Source organism: Pristiophorus japonicus, chromosome 8, assembly GCF_044704955.1.
Source record: "Pristiophorus japonicus isolate sPriJap1 chromosome 8, sPriJap1.hap1, whole genome shotgun sequence".
NCBI lineage: Eukaryota > Metazoa > Chordata > Chondrichthyes > Pristiophoridae > Pristiophorus > Pristiophorus japonicus.
The window spans coordinates 63,451,850-63,471,430 of NC_091984.1; the positions used below are offsets into that span (position 1 = coordinate 63,451,850).

Consider the following 19,581-nt stretch of genomic DNA (forward strand, 5'->3'; position numbering starts at 1 on the left):
ACTTTGCCGCTAACTGCAAATTCCAGGCTTTGATTAATTGAACTAATCTCAAATTGAGTTTTTTAAACTATGCAGATTGATCGGGAGGACAGTAAGAAAAGGACTCTTTCATCTGATCAATATACTGGAATATCAACCACTTGTACTTAAATACCAGGCTACTGTTTTGTACCATGTAGGTGGCGGCTCTGTCTGGTGATGCAAGACGTGCTCTGGACATTTGCAGGAGAGCTGCTGAAATATGTGAAAATTCAGTGGGTCAGAAAGCTACATCTAGCCTTGTAGGAATGTCTCACGTGATACAGGCTCTTGATGAAATGTTTTCCTCGCCGTATATTACAGCTATAAGGTAAATGCTTTGTTGACTTTATTTGATTACCAGACTGCCCACTGTAGATAAGTTCCAAGTTCTATATATTTTAACTAGCAGCATTCCTATGGCTCAGAGTCCAGAGGAGCCTTTCACTTGCCTGTCTCAGTTGAATTTGTGTTGGTACTTGTCACGTACTCTTATTTCCTCTTCTGCTTTTACATAAGAAATATAGCAGGAGTAGGCCATTTAATAAGATCATGGCTGATCTGATCATGGACTCGGCTGCACTTCCCTGCCCGCTCCCCATAACCTTTTGTTCCTTTATTGCTCAAAAACCTGTCTATCTCTGCCTTAAATATATTCAATGGGCTCAAATTTCCCCAGGAGTTGCTCTGTTTTTTTTTTTTGGAGCAACTTGATTTTTCTGGAGTAACTTTTTAGTTGCAATGCTGGCCATTTAATTTGAGCCAGTGTAAGTGAGTTAGTTAGGTTTTTTTAGTTTAGTATTTTTTTTTCAAAAGGGGGCGTTCCCAGCCACTTGCGCCTGTTTTGGCCATTTAAGCCAGTTTGGCCAGCAAATAGTTGCTCCAAACTAACTTAAACCAGCGTATGTTACCACTTCTGTCTGCACAGAAAAGCCTTACCTAGAGGTAAGGAATCGGTGCAAGTAACTACATTTAAAGCACCATCATGCACCAAACAAAAAGTAATAAGCTTCAATAAAAAATAAAGAACTGAGTAAATAATTAAATTAACAAATAAAGAACTGAAGTAAATCCTAACTGGAACTAAGAGTCCCTCAGCCTGTGATAGGTGGGGGAGAACGCGGCTGTCGCCCCACCGACTTTCAAACCTTTTCGGGCGGGAATTTTTTCCCTTTTTTTGCCCATTTTTCGGTTTTTTGGACGGGTTTTAAAAACTGCAGCCTGAAACCTGGCAGAGGCACGGAGCTTCGGCTCCCTCGCATGGGGAACCGTAGACTACTTCATTTAGCCCCAAAAGGTGTTCGGAGATCGGCCGACACACCCGAGTTCAGCACTGGGGTCGTAGGCAGAAAGGTATTTTGTCGGCGCCGTCCGGCATCTCCAACACAACACGCACACCGCAGTCCTAAAAACCAATAGAAAGGCCAGAAGCAGTGGCTGGGCAGCGCGGAGTGTCGGAGGATAAAAGCAAGCAGCAGCAACGGCAGCGAGACGTACAGGGGCTGACTTGCGCCCACGCTCAGGGGTCGGCAAGTGTGCTAGAACCAGACGGGCCACGTGTGGAAGGGCACAGAGGTCCAGCGCAACACACAGCACTGCAAAGACTCTTTGGCAAACCTCCACCCAACCAAACAACACAAAGCCAGCCCAGCATGGCAAGCGACGTATCTACACGATAAGCAATCCTTGGTCCAAACCTCTAAACTGCAGCCAAAGACGACCAACGTCTCCCCCTCTCTCTCGCCCCGATCAAAACTCAGTCGCACCAACCTGTTTCTTGCAGCCCTCAGCGTCCGGCCTGTGCGACAGGCTATTCGGCCTGGGATGGGGCGGGACGCGTTCTGCAGACATCATCATCACAATCATGGGAAGGAGCTACTGCGCATGCGCGACCGCTCTACTGCTCATGCGCGCAGCTGCCGGCACTGTTTTCGGCGCAGGGCTGTCGCTCCGCCCCCCTCACCACTCCACGAGGAGCGCCACGCCAGGACCCGGGACACACAGCAGAGCCAGGCAGTCGAACAGGAGATTGGGAAGGGATTAGAGAGAAGGTTTAGTGGGTGGAACACAGCGCCACAGAACAAGCTAGCTTCCAGACGACAAAGAAAAATATGATAAATATATGTGCCTTACAGTTTAAATGTGAATACCCAGGTGTGATGGAAATACCCTGACCAGTCAGTCATGACAGAAAGTAAAACAATAGCAAAATACTGTGAATGCTTTAAATTGAAATAAAAACAGAAATTACTGGAAATACTCAGCAGATCGTGCAGCATCTGTGGAGAGAGAAACAGTTAACATTTAAGGTTGATGACGAAATGCAGGTTGTTGTGGCACAAGCTTCCCAATTGTTCTGATAATCTAATAGCAGGGATGGGGAGTTCCTACATAACATAATGGACGCGACTGCTGGCAACGAACCGGAAGCAGTCTGCGCATGCACGCTGCTGGTTCAACACTGGTTCGGTTAAAAAGATATAATGTTAAAGCCAGGAAGGGAGCTGTGTTGTTGAGAAAGCCGGGGGGTAAAATGTAAAAGTCGTGAAGGGAGCTGGCTGGTGAAAAGCTGGGAACATATTTAAAAGACACGAAGGGGGATGGGTTGTTGAGAAAACTGGGGAAATTTTTAAAAGCTGGGAAGGGAGCAGGCTGGTGAGAAAAACGGGAATCCGGAACACTTCTCAGATCCTCCGTCTGTTGTGGTGAAAGTTATTTTTAAAATTTGGGACCTGACAGTTATGCGCAGAATGCTTCTACACAGCTTCCGGTTCATTGGCAGGAGTCACTCCGGAAAATAATCAAGCACCCTTAGCCAAAGACTATTTGATGTTTCAAACCTGTTGCCAGATGTGTTCTGCATTTGTACACCTATGATACTGTTTTCAAATCTCCCCCACCTACTCCAATTTAGCAGAGCAATATTCTGTGATTTGCTTTTTGACACTTTTACCCAGTTATCAGATCATTACAATTTTGTAAACTTTAAATGAAGAGAATAAGATTGCAATTTCTGTTACTAAATATTGTGCTCCTATTTGCATCACAGGAATGCGTCAGTCCAGGAACAAATTTTTATGAGAGCAACACTTGCTGAATTCCAACGGCTTGGTCTAGAAGAAGCAACGTTTCAGCAGGTGGTTACATAGCACTTTCTGTAAAATGTTCTCTCCATACTTGCTCATAAATGTGTGTGTTGTTTCTTAAAAAAAGAAAACATTCTTAATGAATTGGAAAGGAGAAAAGGTTAGCTGTGTTTGGGCAAGCGTGCCAAGATGCCACAAACCTATTAACATATATTCTGTGTGTAGACCATCGCTAGAAACCCTTTGTGATAGTTTCTTGAAATACTTGTTAACTTTTTTTTTATTGGCACAAGTGAATAAATTATCTATTCAATAACAGAATATACGGTCAGTAGTATTTCCCAATACGTAACAAATGAGTTCTCAAACTCTCAGAATATAGGGAGTATGATTAAGAAGTTTGCAGATGACACTAAAATTGGCTGTGTGGTTGATAATGAAGAGGAAAGTCATGGGCTGCAGGAGGATATCAATCTACTGGTCAGGTGGGCAGAGCAGTGGCAAATGGAATTTAATTCTGAGAAGTGTGAGGTAATGCACTTTGGGAGGGCTAATAAGGAAAGAGTATACACATTAAGCGGTAGGCCATTTAATAGTGTAAACATAGAAGGATGAGGGGGATCTCATAGAAACATGAGATTCTGACGGGACTGGACAGGTTAGATGTGGGAAGAATGTTCCCGATGTTGGGGCAGTCCAGAACCAGGGGACACAGTCTTAGGATAAGGGGTAGGCCATTTAGGACTGAGATGAGGAGAAACTTCTTCACTCAGAGAGTTGTTAACCTGTGGAATTCCCTACCCCAGAGAGTTATTGATGCCTGTTCATTGGATATATTCAAGAGGGAGTTGGATATGGCCCTTATAGCTAAAGGGATCAAGGGGTATGGAGAGAAAGCAGGAAAGTGGTACTGAGGGAATGATCAGCCATGATCTTATTGAATGGTGGTGCAGGCTCGAAGGGCCAAATGGCCTACTCCTGCACCTATTTTCTATGTTTCTCTTTAATAGTGTAGATGAACAAAGGGACCTTGGAGTGCTTGTCCACCGATCCCTGAAAGTTGCAGGCCAGGTGGTTAAGAAGGCATATGGAATGCTTGCCTTTATTGGCCAAGGCATAGAATATAAGAGTAGGGAGGATATGCTTAAATTGTATAATACTTTGGTTAGGCCACAGCAGGAGTACTGCGTGCAGTTCTGGTCACCGTATGATTGCACTAGAGAGGGTGCAGAGGAGATTTAATAGGATGCTGCCTGGAATGGAGAATCTTAGTTATGAGGACAGATTGGATAGGCTCTTCATTGGAACAGAGATGGTTGAGAGGAGACCTCATTGAAATGTACAAAATATTGAGGGGCCTGGACATAGTGGATAGTAAGGGCCTATTTCTATTGCTGGAGGGGACTATTACAAGGGGATCTAGTTTTAAGGTAGTTGGTGGAAGGTTTAGAGGGGATTTGAGGGGGGGGCTTCTTTATGCAGAGGGTTGTGGGGATCTGGAGCTCACTGCCTAGAAGAGTGGTGGATGCAGAAACCCTCACTACTTTTAAGAGATGGTTGGATGTGCCGTAACCTGCAGGGTTACGGACCTAGAGCTGGTAATTGGGATTAGACTGAATAGAAACATAGAAAATAGGTGCAGTAGTAGGCCATTCGGCCCTTCTAGCCTGCACCGCCATTCAATGAGTTCATGGCTGAACATGCAACTTCAGTACCCCATTCCTGCTTTCTCGCCATACCCCTTGATCCCATAGTAGTAAGGACTTAATTTAACTCCTTTTTGAATATATTTAGTGAATTGGCCTCAACAACTTTCTGTGGTAGAGAATTCCACAGGTTCACCACTCTCTGGGTGAAGAAGTTTCTCCTCATCTCGGTCCTAAATGGCTTACCCCTTATCCTTAGACTGTGTCCCCTGGTTCTGGACTTCCCCAACATTGGGACCATTCTTCCTGCATCTAACCTGTCTAACCCCGTCAGAATTTTAAACGTTTCTATGAGGTCCCCTCTCATTCTTCTGAACTCCAGTGAATACAAGCCCAGTTGATCCAGTCTTTCTTGATAGGTCAGTCCCGCCATCCCGGGAATCAGTCTGGTGAACCTTTGCTGCACTCCCTCAATAGCAAGAATGTCCTTCCTCAGGTTAGGAGACCAAAATAACCTTTTGTTGGTCGGCGCAAATATAATGGTAAGTACTGCAGGGAATCAAATACAACCAGGGTGATCTCCTGGACTAGTTTCGATCGCCTGGATGGGTTGGAGAGGAATTTTCCCAAATTTCTTTTCTCCCTAAATTAGCCGGGGTTTTTATCTGGTTTTTGCCTCTCCCAGGAGCTCGCATAGCTCCGGTTGGGTTGGAGTGTAGAAGGTTTCAGTATAAGGGGTGTCGCAGTTGTGTGAGGCGAACTGGTTGGGCTGGGCGCTCTTTGCCTTTCCACCATTGTTCGTAGCTTTATATGTAACCTTCAGGGCTGCTGACCAAGGGCCGTGCGGCTCTTTGTCGGCTGGCGTGGACACGATGGGCCGAAATGGCCTCCTTCTGCGCTGTAAACTTCTATGTTTCTATAACATTTCCGCTATTGATCCAGTGTGTGTAACATGAAGTGTGCGCACACACACCTAACAATTGTAACATAGTAGTAAATGTACTATATGCTAAATGTGCCTTTTGGAGATGTGCTGAAATATGCACTGCTGTTTTAATCCTATAATTTAACATTTTTAACTACTTTGTATTTTCTGTGGAAAACATTGGAATAAAATATTCACTCTTGTATTCCTAATTTTGGTTCAAAATGAATTATTTTAAGTTCTTGTTTAATCTGTAAAAAGAATGGGTGAAAACTTTCCTTGAATTATAATCTTGTAATTAGTACGGGAATTTGCTGGCTTTTCTTGTGACGAGGAGGAAATTGGTGGCAAGGGAAAATATGAACAAGTTAATAACTCTCAACAAATAGAGCACAGATGGGATTGCCAAGTCCAAAATGCTTTATGCAGTACAGGCAGAAACATATAAACTGCTTTCCATTTTTTGTATAAAAATCAAGTGGAGAGTATGTTGGTGGTCTTTACTGGAATTTTAATGACTTCATAATTCTTCATTCAAACCTCATAATTATGTTTCATCCTTGTAACACCTTCCCACCAAAATGTTCTATGTTGTGGGATCTTAATATTGGTACCACTTGTATAGTGTGTATATTATCAACAATTAACACGCAGAATATTTTGTTGTAAGTTCAGGATTCTAAACTGTTGCCCTTACCGTTTTGCAGGTCTACCAGCAGCATATTGGACTGTGTAGATTAGAAGGTCTGCAGCCTCCAACAATGTCTGAAACTATGTTAGTTTGTACAAGACTTGGGGCTTGTCGTCTACTACTAATTGAATCTAGTAAAAATGATCTTCACTTGCGAGTACGATTGAATGTTAGCCAAGATGATGTCTTGTATGCTTTAAAAGAAGAGTAATTTATGTTAAATGAGTGTGACACAATATGAAATGTACAGTGCGCTGAAATGTGTGTTGCTCCTTTAATCCTGTCATTCTTACCCAATATTAATGTTTTTAACAACTTTAGATATTTTGTAAACTTTTTGGGACAGTTATTTTAAGCACCTTGTATAATAAAGAATTCTCATCTGCTTTTACAAGATTTGCATTTTTGAATGGAATATAATGCAAGGCTATAAGTACTAAAATTGAATTTTTGTCTGCAAACTAAATTCTCTGAACATTTTTTTTTCCATACTACGCACTGTTCCTGAACATAACATAAGAAATAGGAGCAGGAGTAGGCCATATGGCCCCTCGAGCCTGCTCCGCCATTCAATAAGATCATGGCTGATCTAATCATGGACTTCCCTGCCCGCTCCTCATAACCCCTTATCCCCTTCTCGTTTAAGAAACTGTATTTCTGTCTTAAATTTATTTAATGTCCCAGCTTCCACAACTCTCTGAGGCAGAGAATTCCACTGATTCACAACCCTCAGAGAAGAAATTTCTCCTCATCTCAGTTCTAAATGGGCGGCCCCTTATTCTAAGATCATGCCCTCTAGTTCTAGTCTCCCCCATCAATGTAAACATCCTCTCTGCATCCACCTTGTCAAGCCCCCTCATAATCTTATACGTTTTGATAAGATCACCTCTCATTCTTCTGAATTCCAGTGAGTAGAGGCCCCAACGTACTCAACCTTTCCTCATAAGTCAACCCACTCAATCCCGGGATCAACCTAGTGAACCTTCTCTGAACTGCCTCCACAGTAAGTATATCCTTTTGTAAATATGGAAACCAAAACTGCACGCAGTATTCCAGGTGTGGCCTCACCAATACTCTGTACAGCTGTAACAAGACTTCCCTGCTTTTATACTCCATCCCCTTTGCAATAAAGGCCAAGATTCCATTGCAGAACCAAGCAGGCACATAACCTGTTGCCGAGTTAACGGCTGGTGCTTGGCTATTTCATTTCCTTCCTGTGAAGTGCTGAGTGTGCTTTTCATGGTTATGCCAAGAATGAGGAATTAAAAAGGCAAACTTTCATTTCGCTACTCTGATCCACATTGGTGACTTTTAGAGTTTAGTTATTGACTGTAAAGTTTAGTTTAATTTTACCAGGCACATGAAACAGGAGGAGGGAAAGCTTGCTCATAAATAGGTTCCAAGCTTAATCTTTCAAACAGTAGCCACTAGCTCCTAACCCAAGTATTTTTTTGGATGGTAAGCATGGAGTTTTTAATCAATTGCCTAGTTGAAAGAAAAAATCTTTGCTAAAAAACAACTTTATTAGTCTTTTTCCTAAATACAGGTAATGTTCATCAGTTGCTGCATATATTGAAACAAGACAATCAATGTATAAAACAGCCTCCTACTTTTCAGTCAAAAATTTGACTTGTATAAAAGCCAGTCACCAGAGAACTTGATTTGAGTATGTACTGTCAATTCTACAAACTGCAGGCAAATGGGGAGTGGAAGGCCAGCAACCTTGTATGCGAGAGCATTTAATAGTCCAGAATAGATAGGACAATGCCAACAGTAAGCGAGTGAGTTCCAGTACCATACAACACATTGAATTCAGCTTACAAACTGATTTAAATTTGCTAGTCTTGCATGTGAATTGCTAGAAAAAAAACAAGGTGCATCTAGTTGTTCTTATAATCACATGATGCAATGATAATCGCGTCTATGAATAATCATAGAAATCAATCTCTTCCAAATTAGCCTACAACTGACCAAACATGGTGAGAAAAAATAGCGGTGGAAAGCTTGAGAACCATGGGTCCAAAGTCACCTGTTCCACCCAAGCATGCTATATGTACCAAATGTCATGTATATAGCATTTTTCTTGCCAATCTGGACTTTTGAATGTTGATCCAATTCACTTATATAAGATTAACGTGGTCAATACAATGATGAGATCAAAGCAAGTATTTAATGTTACACCTTGCTGAAAAAGTGGCCATTCTTACTGACTTTTATCCACACGTGGTTCAAAATAAAAGCATGACACAGCAAAACTATATGCCCCAATGGCTCAGTGGGTAAATGCATGATGTGTTATGGAGTTATACATGGCACGATTTTGAAAAATGTAGATGAGTACAGAGACCTTGGTGTCCATGTACACAAATCCTTAAAGATGGCAGAGCAAGTTGATCAGATGGTTAAAAAAGCAAATGGGTTACTCCAGGTTTATAAATAGAGGCAGAATATAAAAGTAAAGAGATCATGCTTGAACTTTAAAACTAAGTGAGTGATGCTCTGTTAGCACTGCTGTCTTTCAAATGACATGTTAAACTGAGGCCTATCTTTCTGTTCGGGTGGACATAAAAGATCCCATGGCACTAAAAGAAAAACGGTGTTCTTCCAAAGTTCTGGCCAACACCACCAAAACATATTGACTTGTTTTTTTAAAAAATCTTTTTGCTGATTGTGGGACCTTGCTGTGTGCACATTGGCTGCCATATGTGCCTACATATCAACAGTGACTGCATTTCAAAAATACTTCATTAGCTGTAAAATGCTTTGGGCATCCTGAGGACATGAAAGTGCAAGTTCTTCTTAGGCTGGTCAATTATTTAACACTGCCCTGCAAACCTGCTTGGTTAATAAGATTACCAAGACTCGGGCTTGTCCATTCTGAATCCCATTGCTAGGTGTGTTATCTGGTAGCCACTTTCTTCCCACCCCTAGGTTAGTTAGTTAGTCGTCTTAGGTGGTATCGAGGATGACTTGTTTTCACCAAAAAGGGATGAGTTCACAGGAGTTTCTATGAAGGACCTAATATTCCAGGTCCCGAACTACATGCTGATGGGTGGTAGATGCCTGTGCGTGGATTTTTTTTTACTTCTTTGAGTAGTGCCATGGGATCTTTTATGTCCACCTGAACAGTGAGATAGGCCTCAGTTAGTGACTGGTTGTTAGACAACTCCAACAAGAGTCAGCACTCTTTGGGTGGAAGGAGAAATAAATAGACCTTTTTGGGAGGTGTCCCCCAAAAATAAGACACTTCCCCTGCTTGAGGGTATCCTGGGCGAGTTTTCTGTTGTCTCTACAAACTGCTTTATGAGCAACATTGCTACATTTCTGGGAGTAAATAACATAATCGCTTTTTCAGCCAGGCATGGAGGAAATAAAATGAAAACTTACCTTTCAAAAGTTCATGTTACAATATTGTGATTGAGACATGCTTTCAGAGTTGGTTCTGATTTGAGCTGTCCCAATACAAGTGAAAAACATATGTCCCTTTGATCTCCCTTTTGTTTTCCCATAATTGTATCTCATTTACATAAATGTTCTGGACTCAAATGCTATGCAAAGTGGTCAAATTTGCTGATGATACTAAAAAGGGAGGTGTTGGGATTTAGAGGAAGTATCTCAGAAATTACAGTGAGCTGCATAAAATAAGTATATGAGATGAGATTCAATGTGGTCAAGTGCCAGGTACTATATAGAGGAAAGGAAAATAAGCAGTACACATGCTCCATATTGATTGGACAAATCAAATTGGCAAAGGTATCCTTGAGGAAGAATTCATACAGTGTATTCGGGATAGTTTCTTAGAACAATACGTTGTGGAACTAACCAGGAGCAAACTATTTTAGATCTGATATGTAATAAGACTGGATTAATCCATGATCTCATAGTAAAGGATCCACTTGGGAAGAGTGATCATAGCAGAGAATTTCAAATTTAATTTGAGGGTGAGAGAGCTCGGTCTCAAACTAGTGTCCTGAACTTAAATAAAGGCAATTTCAAAGGTATGAAGGCAGAGTTGGCTAAAGTGGACTGGGAAAATAGATTAAAGTATAAGACAGTAGATAAACAGTGGCAAACATTTAAGGAGATACTTCATAACTCTCAGCAAAGATATATTCCAGAAAGAAAGACTATAAGAGAAGGATGAACCATCCGTGGCCAGCTAAGGAAATAAAGGATGTATCAAATTGAAAACAATGGCATATGATGTTGCGAACAATAGTGGAAGGCCAGAGGATTGGGAATTTTTTAGAAACCAGCAAAGGACGACTACAAAATTAATAGAGAGAAGATAGTTTGAGAGTAAACTAGCAAGAAATATAAAAACAGACAGTAAGAGCTTCTACAGGTACATAAAAAGGAAAAGAGTAGCTAAAGTAAACATTGGTTCCTTTAGATGAAACTGGGGAATTAATAATGGGAAGCAGGGAAATGGCAGAGACTTTGAACAAATATTTTGTATCAGTCTTCATGATAGAAGACACTAAAGGCATTCCAAATTAGATAATCAAGGGGTTATTGTGTGTGTGTGGGGGGGGGACTTAAAACAATCACTATCGCTAGAGAAATGGTACAAGGCACACTAATGGGACTAAGGGTGGACAAGTCCCCTGGACCTGATAGCCTGCATCCTGGGGTCTTAAAGGAAATGGCTGGAGACATAGTGGATGCATTGTTTGTAATTTACCAAAATTTCCTGGATTATGGAGAGGTCCTAGCATATTGGAAAACTGCAAATGTAACATCCCTATTTAAGAAAGGAGGGAGACAGAAAGCAGGAAACTAGACCAGTTAGCCTAACATCTGTCATTAGGAAAATGCTGGAGTCCATTATTAAGGAAGTAGTAGCAGGACATTTAGAAAATCATAATGCAGTCAAGAAGAGTCAGCATGATTTCATGAAAGGGAAAACATGTTCGACAAATTTGCTGGAGTTCTTTGAGGATGTAACGAGCAGGGTGGATAAAGGGGAACCAGTAGGTGTGTATTTGGATTTCCAGAAGGCATTCAATAAGGTGCCACACAAAAGGTTACTGCACAAGATAAGAGCTCACAGGGTTGGGGGTAATATATTAGCATGGATAGAAGATTGGCTAACCAGCAGAAAATAGAGTCGGGATAAATGGGTCATTTTCAGGTTGGCAAACTAACTAGTGGGGTGCCACAGGGATCAGTGCTGGGCCTCAACTGTTTATAATCTTATATTAATGACTTGGATGAAGGGACCGAGTGTAATGTAGCCTAATTTGCTGATGATACAAAGATAAGTGGGAATGCAAGTTGTGAGGAGGACACAGAATCTGAAAAGGGATATAGATAGGCGAAGTGAGTGGGCAAAAATTTGGCAGATGGCATATAATATGGGAAAATGTGAGGTTATCCACTTTGGTAGGAAAAATAAAAAAGCAAATCGTTATTTAAATGGGGAGAGATTACAAAATGTTGCGGTACAGAGTGATCTGGGGATTCTTGTACATGAAACTCAAAAAGTTAGCGTGCAGGTACAGCAAGTTATTACGAAAACAAATGGAATGTTGGCCCTTATTGCAAAGGGGATGGAGTATAAAAGTATGGAAGTCCTGCTACATCTGTACAGGGCATTGGTGAAACCACACCTGGAGTACTGCATACACTTGGTCTCCTTATTTAAAGAGGGATATACTTGCTTTCAAGGCAGATCAGAGAAGGATCACGAGGTTGATTCCTGAGATTAAGGGGTTGTCATATGAAGAAAGGTTGAGCAGGTTGGGTCTATACTCATTGGAGTTTAGAAGACTGAGAGGTGATCTTATTCTTAGGGAGCTTGACAGGGTAGATGCAGTGAGGATGTTTCCTCTTGTGGGGGAGTCTAGGACTAGGGGGCATAGTCTCAGAATAAGGGAAATGAGGAGGAATTTCTTCTCTCAGAGGGTCATGAATCTTTAGAATTCTCTACCCCAGTGAGCTGTGGAGGCTGTGTCATTGAATATATTTAAGATAGAAATAGACAGATTTTTGAATGACAAGAGAGTCATGGTTTATGGGGAGCAGGCAGGGAAATGGAGTTGAGGTCAAGATCAGATCAGCCATGATCTTATTGAATGGCATAGTTGGCTCGAGGGGCCAAATGGCCTAATCCTGCTCCTGTTTCTATGAATGGTGCTGCAACTAAGGATGAAGTTAAAATTGAACTAGGTGTCCTAGACTCAATGCTAAATGCATCCAACCAATACAGAGCAACAATCAACAAAGCCAATAGAAAGTTGAATACAAGTCGGAGGAGGTTGTGATCAAACTACAGTGCTCTGGTCAGAATACACCTTGAGAACTGTATTCAGTTCTAAACATAATGGAGATATTCAAGTGTTAGAGGCAGTGAAGAGAAAAGCTATGAGACTGATTCAAGATCTGAGTTATGAGAAAGACTGAAGAAATGTAGGCTTTTCAGCCTAGAAATTACGTGACTGAGACCATCTTATACAAGTTTACAAGATATTTATGGGTATGGAAAAGGTAAATACAGAATGTTATTTTAAAGTAAATTGGGAGAGTAAATTGAGACACAATGTCAGAATAGCAAAAGGCAAATTTCGGACTAATACAAGGACATTTTTCTTTAAACACAGTGATCAACACATGGAACAGACTCCCAGATAGAGTAGTGCCAATGAACACCCTATAATCATTATAGGGTGCTCCCGGATGGATGAATTGATGGGCTGAATGTCCCCCCTCATCTGTAATTATCTTCTGATTCAGAAAAAAAGCAGAATCTGGAAAATAAAACCTTTAATGTGGAAAAGTTATGTTTCATTTCAATAACTGAAGTATATCAACCAGTTACACTGTGCTTGACTTCTTGCAGAAATAGATTTGTGGCTCTGTAAAGACCTGTTCTTGCCCAAGTAGTATCTACCTTAAAGTTTAAAAAAAACAAATTAAACCTGTTTTACTCACTTTCTCTGATTTTATCCAGTTTTTTGGTGGGGATCCATGTTTTCCTCTGATTTTCTCGCTTTGTTGACATCAAAAATAAAACCTGTGATTTTAAATTGGCAACTGGTCAGTCAGCTGTGCCTCGTCCTTTTCCTCTGCCTCCTGTAATGCTGGCCTGTGAGAAACAGAAACATAGAAAATAGGTGCAGGAGTATGCCATTCGGCCCTTCGAGCCTGCACCACCATTCAATAAGATCATGGCTGATCATTCACCTGAGTACCCTTTTCCTGCTTTCTCTCCATACCCCTTCATTCCTTTAGACGTAAGGCCCATATCTAACTCCCTCTTGAATATATCTAATGAACTGGCGTCAACAACTCTCTGCGGTAGAGAATTCCACAGGTTAACAACTCTCTAAGTGAAGAAGTTTCTCCTCATCTTCAGTCCTAAATGGCTTACCCCTTATCCTTAGACTGTGACCCCTGGTTCTGGACATCCCCAACATCGGGAACATTCTTCCTGCATCTAACCTGTCCAGTCCCATCAGAATTTTATATGTTTCTATGAGATCCCCTCTCATTCTTCTAAACTCCAGTGAATACAGGCCCAGTTGATCCAGTCTCTCCTCCTATGTCAGTCCTGCCATCCCGGGAACCAGTCTGGTGAACCTTCGCTGCACTCCCTCAATAGCAAGAACGTCCTTCCTCAGATTAGGAGACCAAAACTGAACACAATATTCCAGGTGAGACCTCACCAAGGCCCTGTACAACTGTAGTAAGACTTCCCTGCTCCTATATTCAAATCCCCTAGCTATGAAGGCCAACATGCCATTTGCCTTCTTCACCGCCTGCTGTACCTGCATGCCAAACTTCAATGACTGATGTACCATGACACCCAGGTCTCGTTGCACCTCCCCTTTTCCTAATCTGTCGCCATTCAGATAATATTCTGTCTTCGTGTTTTTGCCACCAAAGTGGATAACCTCACATTTATCCACATTATACTGCATCTGCCATGCATTTGCCCACTTACCTAACCTGTCCAAATAACCCTGCAGCCTCTTAGCAACCTCCTCACATCTCACACCGTCACCCAGCTTAGTGTCATCTGCAAACTTGGAGATATTACACTCAATTCCTTCATCCAAATCATTGATGTATATTGTAAATAGCTGGGGTCCCAGCACTGAGCCCTAGTCAATGCCTGCCATTCTGAAAAGGACCCGTTTATCCCAACTCTCTGCTTCCTGTCTGTCAACCAGTTCTCTATCCACATCAGTACATTACCCCCAATACCATGTGCTTTAATTTTGCACAACAAATCTCTTGTGTGGGACCTTGTCAAACTGAGCCCTAGTCAATGCCTGCCATTCTGAAAAGGACCCGTTTATCCCAACTCTCTGCTTCCTGTCTGTCAACCAGTTCTCTATCCACATCAGTACATTACCCCCAATACCATGTGCTTTAATTTTGCACAACAAATCTCTTGTGTGGGACCTTGTCAAAAGCCTTTTGAAAGTCCAAATACACCACATCCACTGGTTCTCCCTTGTCCACTCTACCAGTTACATCCTCAAAAAATTCTAGAAGATTTGTCAAGCGGGATTTCCCTTTCATAAATCCATGCTGACTTGGGCCAATCCCGTCACTGCTTTCCAAATGTGCTGCTATTTCATCTTTAATAATTAATTCCAACATTTTCCCCACTACTACTGATGTCAGGCTAATCTTTTTCTCTTCACATATCTATAGAAGCTTTTGCAGTCAGTTTTTATGTTCCCTGCTAGCTTCCTCTCATACTCTATTTCCCCCCTCCTAATTAAACCCTTTGTCCTCCCCTGCTGAATTCTAAATTCCTCCCAGTCCTCATGTTTGCTGCTTTTTCTGGCCAATTTATGTGCCTCTTCCTTGGATTTAACATTATCCCTAATTTCCTTTGTTAGCCACGGTTGAGCCACCTTCCCCATTTTATTTTTACTCCAGACAGGGATGTACAATTGTTAAAGTTCATCCATGTGATCTTTAAATATCTGCCATTGCCTATCCACCGTCAACCCTTTAAGTATCATTCCCCAGTCTATCCTAACCAATTCACGTCTCATACCATCGAAGTTACCTTTCCTTAAGGTCAGGACCCTAGTCGCTGAATTAACTGTGTCACTCTCCATCTTAATAAAGAATTCTACCATATTATGATCCCTTTTCCCCAAGGGGACTCAGACGACAAGATTGCTAATTAGTCCTTTCTCATTACACATCACCCAATCTAGGATGGCCAGCCCTCTAGTTGGTTCCATGACATATTGGTCTGGAAAACCATCCCTAATACACTCCAGGAAATCCTCCTCCACCGTATTGATACCAGTTTGGTTAGCCCAATCTATTTGTAGATTAAAGTCGTCCATGATAACTGCTGTACCTTTATTGCACGCATCCCTCAATTCTTGTTTGATGCTGTCCCCAACCTCACTACTACTTTGGTGGTCTGTACACAACTCCCGCTAGCATTTTCTGCCCTTTGGTATTCCGCAGCTCTACCCATACCGATTCCACATCATCCAAGCTAATGTCCTTCCTTACTATTGCGTTAATTTCCTCTTTAACCCACCTCCTTTCCCTTTCTGTTTATCCTTCCTGAATGTTGAATACCCCTGGATGTTGAGTTCACAGCCTTGGTCACCCTGGAGTCATGGCTCCGTAATCTCAAATATATAATAAAGGGTGCTCTAGAATGCACTTTATCGAAGAGCAAAGATTATGCCTCATTTCCTGACCTAGGTACATCCCTCTCCTCAAATTAACCGGTCATTCATCTCACTGATGTTTGTGGGGGCTTGCAGTGGGCATATTTGGCTGCCGCACTTGTTTGCAAAGCAAACGGCTACACGTAATTCACTGGCTCTGAAGCGGTTTGGGACCTCAGAGGACATAAAAGATGCTATGTAAATGCAAGTCTTTCTTTTTTTTCACTCCTAATTGCGCCCCCTACCCCCTATTAACAAAAATGAAAAGTGTGGTTTTGTACTTTGCTCACAGTCAAACGGGCAGATAGGTCACTCTGCTGGCAGGGTTACAGACAGCAGCAGCTCCACACAAGCCAATGGGGAGCTCACGCGGACCGGAAAGGAGCAATACTGAGTCTGCGCAGAGGCGGCGGTTGGCGACCAGGAGACGGGCTGTGTTTCTTCGGATGAAAGTGGCTGCTCCCTGACCTGGGCCTCCCTCACTGTGGGCACGTAAGCCCTCCAGTCACTCAACTTCACCGCTCCACTTACAACCTTCAGTCGGGAGAAGTTATTTTAAAAAAATCTGACGGCCTGTGTCGGTGTTTGTTATTTTCTGGGGCCCTGGGGCGAGTTGTGCAAACTTGCCGCCTGTCGGATGCACCATGTTTGCTGTCAAAAACAGAAAGAAGCCGCCGGCCAAAGGCCAGGGCGCAGCCGCAGCTAAACAGGTAGGTCAATGAATGCGCTTGGAGTTTTTTTTTACAGAATGCCTCCAGCAGTGACTACGAGTCTAATTGGAGATGGAGATGGGGCGGGGGTACTGAGCTGTTTGCAGAGTTTCACACTGTTACTGGTGGGTTTGTTTATCAAGCACACGCTGTTACAAATTACATAGCGCGTGGCAGTAATCCTGGACAAGTTGTATAGTTCTACCAAAGTTTTAACGTTATTTTCTAGCGCATATTTATGGTAACACAGCGATTTGATATGCTTGCACTTACTATTTTAAAAAGGAACAAAGTGGAAGGGAGAGATGTCTGTTTAAATTTTGCAGACTGCCACGAGATAACCTATTTATGCCATATCGCATGGCTGCTTGGATGGGATATTATTAAACACATTTCAGAGCAATGTAAAGAATATCTATCTATGATATAGCAATTTTTTCCTGTTGTATACTTTTGTTCGAGGAATGTGAGTGTCCCTGGCAAGGCTGCATTTGTTGATTATCCCCAGTTGCCCTGGGAAGAATGTTCTGGGCCGCCTTGGATTGCTGCAGGCGTCTTCGTGATGGTGCTCCCATGATTGGGTTGGGCAGGGAATTCCAATGAAAGAATGGTAGTATACGTCCCCCCAGAAGAGCACTCCTACTGCACCAGTGTGACAGTTTCATTTCCCACACCAGCTATCTCTATTTATCCATTGAGTGAGATTGCCAATTAGTTGTAGGGCTATGCTTATTCGGAACTGGATTCAGACTGCCCAATTTTATTTCACACAGGGCTTGTACAGGATGCAGACCGAAGGGACTTTTGTCCCATTTGCCTGAGTGTGATTTGAATCCAGGCCCAGTGGTGAAAGACCAGTTCTAAATCAATACATCCTGCATGATGCAATTTTAAAATTAAATTTGTGTATTTTTGCTGATTTGCTTTTTATTTTACCTTTTCACTTTTTTTCATTTTGGTTTGTTTTCTGATAAGCTGGTTGGCACATTGATGCAGGTAATATTTCCAGACAGTTTGCAATAATAATATTGTTTGCTAAGTAGTGATGGCGACTGATGTATATTGATTAACACTTTTCAAGATTGCTTTTATCAATTGCTGGTGGGTATTATACATGGCATGGCACGGCAATTCATTTCAGATGTAAAGTTTGTATTGCTTTGTAATTTATTATACATGGGGTCCTTACAGGAGAATTAAGATTTGCTTAAATAAGAATGGGTTAGAAATTGTGGTCGGAAGCGTACCTCCGGAGTACGCCTCCGTCCCACGAAACAAATCTGAACCTACCTCCAAGCGCCCAGGCTGCGAGAGTTCCGGTCTCGGGCCTTCAGGTAGATGTCTGCGTAAAGGCCCACGGATCCCAGGGATGTAGGGGGTTTGGAAGCGTCCCTGGGATCACGTGAGCCCGGCCACAAATGAGGATTCCATTGCAGTAATTTACGAAGGGAATCCCCAAATAATTAGACAGTTTACACAATTCTAATAAATATAAATTTCAATTTTAGAGACACATCCCTTCATTACACCAACCTCAATAAAAATTTAATTTTTGATATAATTTTAAACATCTTAATCTGCCAACATTGGCATAAACTAATTTATTACATCATATTTGATTTTTAAATGTTTAATTTAAGGCTTGTCTATACCTTTACGTTGACTAAAGCAGGCGTTTCATTGGCAATTGCGAGGCAGCTGATAGCCCAACTCTACGGCAGCAATGGTGTTTCCAGTCGGTTTGGATGATCTGTCAAGGTATATATACCTTGATAGATCGCAAGTTCTGGATTTTGCGCATGCTCAAGCGCATACAGAAATCTGCTGGTTGTGGGGCCTTTGAAATGGATTACGACGGCCTACTCGGAGTAGGCTGTTGGGGAAACTGTAAATTTCAGTCCTGTATATTGCTTGCTTAATAGCTAAATGGGTGAATTCTGCCCGGGCCTCCAAACGACTACTGTGGTATTGAATATTAACAGACCAGAATGGCTCCAGGTTTGATGGCTGATTTGTGATAAGTTCAGTTGAAAGGATCTGATGAAATCCTGAAGAGTAATAGTGATTTTTGAATGTTCTTTGAATTTCAAGATTGGATTGTAGTATGGGCCTCACTGACACAACTGTTTACTTAATGTGTACATTGTAGCTCGCTAGGAATTATGGTGTGATTGTGTTTACTATTAACTGGATGAGAATATACAATTTTTGTGAAAGGATGTGACAACTTGCGATGAGAGGAGTTACTCATTTACTGTTTGTGTATAATTGAAAATAACTTCACCGTACTTTTAGTTTAATAGGCATCTGTTTGAGAGTCTTGTGACACTGATGTTCTTTCTCTCTTTGACACAGCTTGGCCTATTTGTAGACTTTTCATGTGAAGATATGATGATGGATGCAGAAGGGGATGGTGACGATGGAGATCTGGAAGCAGAATTAGCTGAAATAACTGGAAAGAAGCCAGTCACCAAACCAAAGCCCAAAGGAAAAAGTTAATAAAATCTGTGTTTATCATCTACTTTTCCGGTTTATCCTTGGTTGTAATTAAAAACTGCTATTACTTCCTGAACACTTTCATTTTTAAAATAAGTTCTACAAGTTAAATACTTGGTCTAGATAATGGAATTACTTTTAATTTTTAATGAAACATTTTTTTAAAAGCCAAGCCCATTTAATGTATGAACACTGCAAATGTAAGTTATTTTCGTTATGCTATCGATGTAAGAGCTGTCCTGAAAAGTAATAATATTTTCATTGGAAAAAGTCAACAATTGAACAAGTAGAAGGCTTTGACATCTTTCTAAGACATGAATAATTTCACATTTTAAGCCATGAATCTTGCTAAA

General features: G+C 41.7%; 2 protein-coding genes across 7 annotated transcripts in view; both read left to right on the forward strand.

The window, feature by feature from the left end:
• Positions 1-6,734, forward strand: part of orc1 (origin recognition complex, subunit 1) — a 33,318-nt gene extending 26,584 nt beyond the window's left edge. For 2 of the 4 annotated variants that reach the window (XM_070886863.1, XM_070886865.1), the window contains 4 exons: positions 180-349; positions 3,068-3,155; positions 5,170-5,292; positions 6,383-6,734. In XM_070886863.1, the coding sequence (XP_070742964.1) occupies positions 180-349; positions 3,068-3,155; positions 5,170-5,292; positions 6,383-6,577 (576 nt within the window). In that variant the 3' untranslated portion in view covers positions 6,578-6,734. The remainder of the gene's footprint in view (positions 1-179; positions 350-3,067; positions 3,156-5,169; positions 5,293-6,382) is intronic. The other 2 variants (XM_070886866.1, XM_070886867.1) reach the window with 1 other exon arrangement.
• Positions 6,735-16,438: 9,704 nt separating this feature from the next.
• The window catches only part of cc2d1b (coiled-coil and C2 domain containing 1B), a 98,251-nt gene continuing 95,108 nt past the window's right edge, over positions 16,439-19,581 (forward strand). For all 3 annotated transcript variants that reach the window (XR_011594055.1, XM_070886868.1, XM_070886869.1), the window contains exons 1-2: positions 16,439-16,732; positions 19,088-19,226. Coding sequence is in view for 2 of the 3 variants with exons in the window: in XM_070886868.1 (XP_070742969.1) it covers positions 16,667-16,732; positions 19,088-19,226 (205 nt within the window). In the remaining variant the exon portion in view is untranslated. The remainder of the gene's footprint in view (positions 16,733-19,087; positions 19,227-19,581) is intronic.